The sequence below is a fragment of the Aplysia californica genome, unplaced genomic scaffold (genome assembly GCF_000002075.1).
Source record: "Aplysia californica isolate F4 #8 unplaced genomic scaffold, AplCal3.0 scaffold00042, whole genome shotgun sequence".
In the NCBI taxonomy this organism is placed as follows: Eukaryota; Metazoa; Mollusca; class Gastropoda; order Aplysiida; family Aplysiidae; genus Aplysia; species Aplysia californica.
In genome coordinates, this window is record NW_004797312.1 from 51,468 (window position 1) to 60,146 (window position 8,679).

General features: G+C 41.3%; 1 protein-coding gene across 1 annotated transcript in view; it reads left to right on the plus strand.

Moving 5' to 3' along the window:
- The window catches only part of LOC101850699 (nucleoporin p58/p45), a 25,475-nt gene that overhangs the window by 6,205 nt on the left and 10,591 nt on the right, over positions 1-8,679 (plus strand). The window contains exons 3-8 of the mRNA XM_035968149.1: positions 1-23; positions 1,415-1,588; positions 3,470-3,667; positions 4,721-4,748; positions 6,451-6,516; positions 8,233-8,407. The exon at positions 1-23 is cut by the window's left edge and continues 1 nt beyond it. Of these exons, the coding sequence (XP_035824042.1) occupies positions 1-23; positions 1,415-1,588; positions 3,470-3,667; positions 4,721-4,748; positions 6,451-6,516; positions 8,233-8,407 (664 nt within the window). The remainder of the gene's footprint in view (positions 24-1,414; positions 1,589-3,469; positions 3,668-4,720; positions 4,749-6,450; positions 6,517-8,232; positions 8,408-8,679) is intronic.

The following is an 8,679-nucleotide window of genomic DNA, read 5'->3' on the forward strand; positions in this document are numbered from 1 at the left end:
GACGGCTTCAACTAGTCTGTTTGGTAAGGCTGCTTTTTCCTTGCATGTTGGGAGTTTGGGGGGTGGGGGGGGGGTTACGGGGTGGTATACACAAGCCTGTTTTGGTAATTCAGATCTGCCAAGTACTCCAAATAAATTGGACCCCTGCAATTAAAAAAAAAAAAAAGAATTTTCCTGTGGAAGTACTCGAATCGGATTTGCCTGAAATCTTTTTTTTTTTCCCTTGTCTGCTTCCATCAGTTGTTCACAAGGTATATCATAAATGATGTGAAAAAACAAAATGCTAGTTTATTTTGTTGTGGTTTTTTTTGCATACGTTTATTGCCATGGTCAGTTTGTAATTTGGTCTTAATCTGCTCTGGTTCTGAAGACTTGATTTTTTTTCATCTCTAAACTGTGATTTTTAGGGAAAGTTCTAAAGAGAACTCCTATTTTTGGTAGTCATAGAGTTTGTTGGCAGAACTGGTAAGGTTGCTTTTGTCATGTGGGGGAGGGTGGTGGTGGATGTCAATTATTTGTTTATCGGGAAGGGGGGAGTTACTTGGTTGTTAAGGTTGCGTTTGCCATGTAGAGATATATTTGTTTTTATTTATACATTTACATTAAAGCTTAGCAAAGTGCTGCTGGCCCATATATATTATTATATGTGTGTCACAACGCGGTGGAATCAGGTGCTCGTCAATTTTTGTGCATTTGGAGTTATTGGTATCATTTTAAAGCTTGTTCATTTATCTTGCTACCATCAATCTTGAGCACAAGTGAAGATAATTGTGATTGAAAGAGGTAAGTTCACTTGGTTTCAGCATTAAAAATAGCAAGAAAATGGCTGCCAAAGTTTGGTAACTTCAATAGCTAAAGAGTCCTTGAAAACTGAAAAATTACATATTTTGAGTTTTTAAAATTATTTTTCAATATAATTCACATGGAAATGTTTTTATTTGGATATAAAAGGGTTGAACAAAAAACCCCCCAAAAATTTGATTAAAATTGAGAAACTGGTAGGAAAATGCGTGTTTCTCCAATATTGTTGTTTTGACGAGCGCCTGATTTCACCATGATGCCTCACATATATTATACACTTGCATTACCCTATTTGTGTTGCAAGTGCCTGGAAAATTTTATTACTAAAACGAAACATTTGTGTTGTACCATGTCTCTTCCCCCTCTCCCTCCCCCTCGCACTCCTCCTCCTCCCCTTCCCCCTTACGTGGGTGGTTGGCATGTGCTATGGTGTGGTTTGCTTCTTCTTTTTCTATGAAACAGCTGTTGTCTTTATCTCCCCTCCTTTTTGTGTTTGTTACTCTCTTGTAACACCTCTAGTCTTTGGTACTTGTCTTGTATGACCGTATTGTGCTGCAAGTGCCATAAAACGCTTACTAAAACTAACCCCCCCCCCGTACACTCACTCCTCCAGGCACCCCGGCGTCCACCGCCAGCTCCGGCTTTGGCTTCGGCACGACCCCGACCTCCTCTGCCTCCACGGGCTTCACCCTGAAGGTCCCGGCCCCGACCTCCACCGCGGCCACCGCTGGCCCCGGGTTCGCGTTCGGCAAGACCACCACCAGCTCCACCACGCCCGGCTTTGGAGGTATATATATATATGTGTGGACCAGTGGGTGGTTGGCGGGTGGCTCAGCTGTGGTTTCGTTTTCTCTTTCTTTTATTTTCTATCGAACATCTAGATATCGTCATTTTACCTCTTCTCCTTCTTTTGTTTGTATGGTTACTTTTTAGTAGTAACACTTCTAATCTTTTGCTTTTATACGACCTAATTGTGTCACAAGTGCCATAACACTCTCACTTAAAAGTAAGACTACGTAAACTAAAATATGCTGACCTGCCAAGTACTTTTACTTTTTAATTTATACTTTTCATTCTCTGTTGTCGTTCGTCAGATGTTGGCTAAAGTCATTTCTGTTTTTAAATTAATGAGCTAGATTTTTTTAAGTATCCTGGTGAAATCAGGCTCTCATCAAAATAATGAAATCAGAGAAAGTGGTATTTTCTGCTAGTTTAGCAATTAAATTTTTTTATTTTTTTTGGCTGCACACCTTTTATGTCAATTTTAAAACACATTTCTCTGTGGATTTGTACTAAAAAGACATTGAATGAAGGTACAAGAAATGTACATTTTCTGTTTCCAAGGATTATCGAGGTATGGAAGTCACCAAACTTTGGCTGCCAATTTTTCTCTAATTTTACCTCTGAATATCTCGACTTCTATTCAAGGTTGATGTGTACCTGTTTCATTGAACTCTTTTTGTCAGAACACAATGTACTGTTTATAACTGTTGTATTATACAGTGCTCAGAGCCCGCGTACTTAAAAAAAAAAAATTTTTAATAGAAGGTTTTACAGCGCTCACAATTGCATAAAGTCATATGAGCGCCAAGGGGTTGGTGTCAACAGAGAAGTCCTTACAGGGAATCAGACTTACTCTGCTCACCTCTCTAGCTTCAACAGCACAAGGTCTCCTTCGACTATTAAGGCAACCCGGAAATAACGGATCACCAGAGTGTGACAAACATACAAAAGAAGTAGAGGAAAATGACTATAGTAAGGATTAGGAAAGAAAAAGTAGCAGTTCCCTGTTGCAGGTCAGGCACAGTTATGAGCGTGGCGTGATGAATCAGCCCATTTACAATTCTATTGTGCTTGAATGAGAGAGAAATGTCCCCCCTTTGGGAATGGCCTAAAGACACTACAGTCAGTGGCACCGCCCGGGGGGGTTTGTGTACTTTAATCGGGGTTGAGTGCTATGCGATATATAAATTTCCACATATGTTTTTATTATGAGAAGATGGTTTTATGGTAGGTCAACTCTGCATGGTGGTTGAAGGATGCCACTGGTAGGTCCTACTTCTTTTCTTTCCCCTGTTTTTCTGTCTGTCTTTCTTTCTTTTTCAGTGCTCTGAATATGACCTGCCAAGTACTCCTATAAAATCGGAGCCCTCTGATTTTATTTTCTCCAGTCAGGTTTACACAAAATCCACTTTTTCATTTTTGTGAATTACGTTTACATCGATCGTAGACAACTTATCATAAATGACCTGAAAATAATCAAGTTTGTTTATGTATATTTGTAAGATGGTGGATTGTGGGAGTCCAGGGAACCCAGAAAAACTACAACATCTCAATTGAAAAAGCTGCAGAGTTAACTCTACTATAGAAACCTGCATGTCCCCTTGATGCTGAATGACAACAGAGGATGAAAAAGTCAAAGTACAGTAACTTGGGTGGGTGCTTTCATGCGGTTTTCTCCTTCTTTCATATTAAACATCTATCATCTTTGTCTCTCCTCCTTTTTTGAGCTTGTTACTCTCTTTTAACACCTCTAATCTTCAGCGTTCGTAAGACAAAATAAATTGCGTCGCAAGTGGCCGTAAAACGCTTACTAAAACGAAACAAAGTAAGGACAATCAAGTCGTAATAAATTGTTGTCCTGTTCTATCTGTCTCTCCTCTCCCAGGAGTTGGCCTGCTGGGCAATGCCCCGGCCCCGGCCGCCGCCGCTGCAGCCACCACCACGGCCAGCATGGGTCTCGGCACCGGACTATTTGGCACGCAGCCTGCGGCACGAGGGGGGACCAGCATCTTCAACTCTCTGCCCACCTCCAGCGCTGCCACGGGGCTCGGCGGCGTCGACCCCAACACTGCGCTCAAGACAGGTACAGTACCGGACTCCCCCGGTGTTTGCAGGCTTACCAATAAATTGTCCTTACTTTAAGGCATCGAATATAAGAGGAGATAGGAATAAAAGAGGGGGGGGGTGGACAAGTGGTCCAAAATTAATATACGGATGGGGTTGGAATAAAGGTGGGATGGGGGGGGGGGGTGGCACATTCTACCTCATACCCCTTTATACAAGTAGGAACAAATCTGTTTTAGTTCTCCTTCAGTGAATAAAGGAAAAAAGATCATGAAATTTTAGTGATTTTAGTAAGTTACTGTGACAACTTTTCCCATTTAGGAACAAACCAGTTTTCTTTAAAAAATATAAACCAATGTACAAAAGTTTAAAGAATGCACAGAAAATTGAGGTAGCCAACCCAGTATGGGTAATAATGCTGAGGGTAATTTGCCTTTTACCAAAAAAAAGTTTCATTCAGATATCTAGATTCTAGATACATTGTGTCACATGATCCTTGGTCGTGGCAAGCTGAGAAAATAATAAATGGGGGGTATGGAATAAGGAGCGGGGAGGTGCGCAAAAAACCCTGAAAATTAATAAACGGAGGGGGGGGGGCGTTTATTCGATACCTTAGAGTAGTGGATGGCTGGCCGGTGCTCTGGTGTGGTTTGCTCCTTCTTCCCTATCAAACATCTGTGTGACTCTCTTGTTACACCTCTAATCTTTGGCACTCGTATGGCCGGCCTAATTGTGTTGTAAGTGCCGTAAAATACTTACTAAAACAAAAGGTGTATGGTTGGAGGGTGCCACTGGTTGATCCCACTTCTTTTTAATCCTTTTGTTCTTTCTTTCTGTCAATTATACTTTTCTCCTCTGTATTTGACGATGGTTGTCATGTTGATGTGGTACCCATGTGCTCTGATGTGGTTTGTGCGTTCTTTTTTATCAAACATCTATTACTGTACCTGTCTATTAATGGACATGCTTGCTTGTCCTGTGCCTGACCTCCATATTTTTTGTTTTTGTTTTTCTCTGCCATCTGTGTTTTTTCCCACTATCTCACATTCACGTGTATATTGTGTGTCTGCAGGTGCTGGTGATGGCCGTGGGGCTGCCAGGTAAGCTGATGAACAAATTTTCATATGTACACTCCTAAACATGTGTTCTCACATATGCACACTCATACACATGTGTACTTACATACACTACACTCAGTGGGTGGTTGGCGGGTGCTCTGGTGTGGTTTGCTTCTTCTTTCCTATCGAACATCTGTCGTCCTGATCTTTCCTCCTTTTTTGTGTATGTTACTCTCTTGTAACACCTCTATTCTTCGACACTTATAAGACCTTATTGTGTTGCCAGTGCCGTAAAACTCTTATTAAAACTAAACTAACACTACACTCAAATCCACACATAGAAATGTTTTTTAAAATGGAGATAAAAGGTGTTGAGCCGAAATAAGCAAACAAATTGATAAATTTGCTCAAAGAACAGAAAAATGCTGGTTTGTTTGAATTCAATATTTTGAAGAGTGCCTGGTTTCACCTCGATGGGACAAATTTTCATATATTTAATTCTGCCTTTTTTGTTTCACTACTTCCATTTTCTCTTTGTAAGATATAGCTGTCCTGTTTGGTTGATGCTTGATGCCTGTTGCATTATACCGCAGCTTAATGTCTCTGTTCTGTTTTTATGGTTTGGTGACTGTGGATGGTTGGCTTCATGCTCTGGTGTGGTTTGCTCCTTCTTTCCTATCAAACGTCTATTGTCCTGAGCTCTCCTCCTTTTTTTGTGTTTGTTACTCTCTTGTACTTGTAACACCTCTAATCTTCGGCACTTATTATATGACCTTATTGTGTTGCAAGTGCCGTAAAACTTATAAAAACTAAAACTAACGGTTTGGTGACTCTAGTACTTTATCATAGTCTTTGTTTGGCTCGATGATTTCAAGTGTGTGTTTGGTCATCCTTTGTCTTGTCCACTGACTGTCATGTTCTACCATTTGATGCCTGCTGTGTTTGATTACTTGCTTTGACCATTTGATGACTTGCCCTGCGTTATGGTGACAAAATGCTTTTTTTTTTTTCAATTTTGGCGCCGCACTTTTTAAAATTTGCTAAATTGATAGCCTGATCGGTTATCCCACTTGTGTGAAAAAATTCAAAGTGGAACTGTGACTAGTTTTTGAATAAATTAAAATTCAGATTTTGACTGAATGCCTTTTTTAAATGGCTATGCTGACAAAACACCCTTTTTTAAATCTCGAAACTGCTGCGAATAAGAAGATGCGTTTTGTCAGCATATGGCAGTGAGTGTAGTGATTGACCATTTGATGCCTTTGTGTGATCAGTGTTTGGTGACTCCTGTTTCATCATTTCATGACCTTGTCTCATTTGATCTTTTGATGGCTCTATTGCGTTTTGATCATTGCTTGATGACTTATATGTGATCAGTATTTGCTGACTGTTATATATATATTTGATCAATGTTTGATGATTGACTTGATCAAATGTTTGATGACTGTTATATTTGATCAATGTTTGATGATTGACTTGATCATACGCTTCATGACTGGTGTGTGTTTGACCAATGTTTGTGGGTGGTCAGTTGGTGCTCTGGTGTGGTTTTTTCCTTCTTTCCTATCAATCATCTTATTGTCCTTATCTCTCCTTCTTTTGTTTGTATGGTACTCTCTGGTTACTCCTCTAATCTTTGGTACGGTTATAACCTCATTGTGTTGCAAGTGCTGTAAAACTTTCACTAAAACCAAGTGACACTTGTTTGACCATTGTGTGTGTGTGTGTGTGTGTGTCTTTGCAGCGATGGGAAAACCCCAAAGGAGTCTTTCCTGCCGGAACCGCTCACAGGCACAGTGGATGCATTACAGTAAGTGACGGGCTGGTACAATGTCAGTGGTTGGTTGGCGGGTGCTCTGCTGTGGTTTGCTAATTCTTTCCTGTCGAAACATCAATCATCCTTATATCCCCTCCTTTTTTGTTTTTGTTACTCTCTTGTAACACTTCTGATCTTTTGCACTTATATTACTCTGTTGCAAGTGCTGTAAAACTTTGTGAGTGGTTGGCGGGTGCGCTGGTGTGGTTTGCTTCTTCTTTCCTATCAAACATCTATCGTCTTTGTCTCCCCTCTTTCTTTTTTGTGTTTGTTACTCTCTTGTAACACTTCTAATCTTCTGGCGCTCTTAGGACCTTATGCAGTTGCGAGCGCCGTAAAACCTCTACTAAAACTAAAACAAAAACAAACTGTAGAACTTTTACTAAAACAAAACCTACAATGTCAGATGATGCTGTGTTAGAATGTCAGAACATGGCAGTAGACTAATGACAGGGGGCTCTCGTGGCCTACAGGTTAAGGTGTTGGCCTCTCATTCAAAGGTCCCGGGTTCGAATCGGGGTAGCGACCGAAAAATTTTCTTCTCTAAAATTGTCTCCTTTCACCTCCTTTCCTGCTCTCTAGCAATGTTCTGTTGTCTGCTTTCAATTCCACTTTCTGCCCCCTCCCCCTCACCTCCTTTGCCCCCTCCTCTGGGCTCCTGACTCTTTCTGCAGCCTTTCTACTGCTACTCCTTGGCTCCTCCTTACTGCTGTCTTTCTGCCACACCCCTGATCTTCTGGTAGGAAAGATCTACACCTAGCCTTCTCGGACAAGGGCGAAAAATCTCGGAGGGCCCGTGTGCAAATTGCGCACGTTAAAGATCCCTTGGTGGTCTAAAATCGATAAGAGTAGGCTGCGGCCGCCACCCGGGCAAATTCAAAATTTCCTACCAACTGAAAATATTAGATGTGTCCCGCGCGCTCATATGACCTATGCAGTTGTGAGCGCCGTAAAACACTTTACTAAACAACAAACAAACAGACTAATGACAGATTGCTACCTTAGAATTACAAAGCTCTCTCTGCTCAGTATCCCAGCATAAAGATTGAGGTACTCAATAAAAACTCTCCTCACTCGGGAATCGAACCCAGGGCTCCTACATGTGGCATGGAAGCGCCTAACCACTGCACCACAGATGCCAGTGGTGAGTGCGTCATGCGACGTAATTATCATGCTGTTACGGAAATGTAAAGTGAAGTTGATGAAATGTCGAAAGATGTCAACAGAATGTGATGTAAGAGTGAGTGTGTAGTGGGTTGGTCTTTGTTTTATCTTCTGTATGGCTATGGCACTATTTTTTTAAGCAGTTTGAAATGATGAGTTTTACAACCTTCTAGAGAATCAAGAACTTTATGGTTGGTCTGAGGTAGCCACTTGTAGAACAAGTTTCTATGCATATATACTCTCCTTCTTTTGGTGGGTGCCTTGATGTGGATTGCTCCTTCTTTCCTATCAAACATGTATCATTCGTATCTCAAATATCTCTACTCGTTCCTTTTTGTGTTTGTTACTCTCCTGTAACACCTCTAATCTTCAGCACTTATATGACTTAAGTGTGTTGCAAGTACCTTAAAATTCTTACTATTACTAACAAACTAAAAATCTCCTTCTGTTGTTTCTGTCTGTTGGTCTTTTTCTTTTCCTTCTTTTCGTGCTTCTCTTTTCTCAAATTCAAGCTGGGAATTTTTGCTTTTGAAAACCTCTCCTCAGGAAATTTGTCAAAGAGGAGAAGTCTGTGCGGGAGGACATTGCGAGGATGTCTTCCAAGCCGATGCTGAAGGTGCAGGAGGAGGTAACTGCGCTGAGGCAACTGCTCTCCGTCGTCTCCAACGGCCTGCAGAGGAACGTGTGCTCTGTGGACAAGCTGAAGGCAGAGATGACGCAGGTCAGTGTGTTGTACAGGAAGAAGCAGGGAAATTGAAGGATACAGTCGAACATGGTCTATAGCTTTTTCACTTTCGTCTGGCGGCGGTTAAAATGGGATAAAAACAAATCGCTCTGCTTAAACCTTCTGGGTCTTCTTGCATGCGGATCTAAAAGTTAAGCGACCAACAGAATTTATAGATGGCTAGGTGTAAGATCTTACCTACCATAAGATCAGGGGTGCGGATTAAAGACAGCAGTGAGAAGGAGCCGAGGAGTATCTGTAGAGAGGTT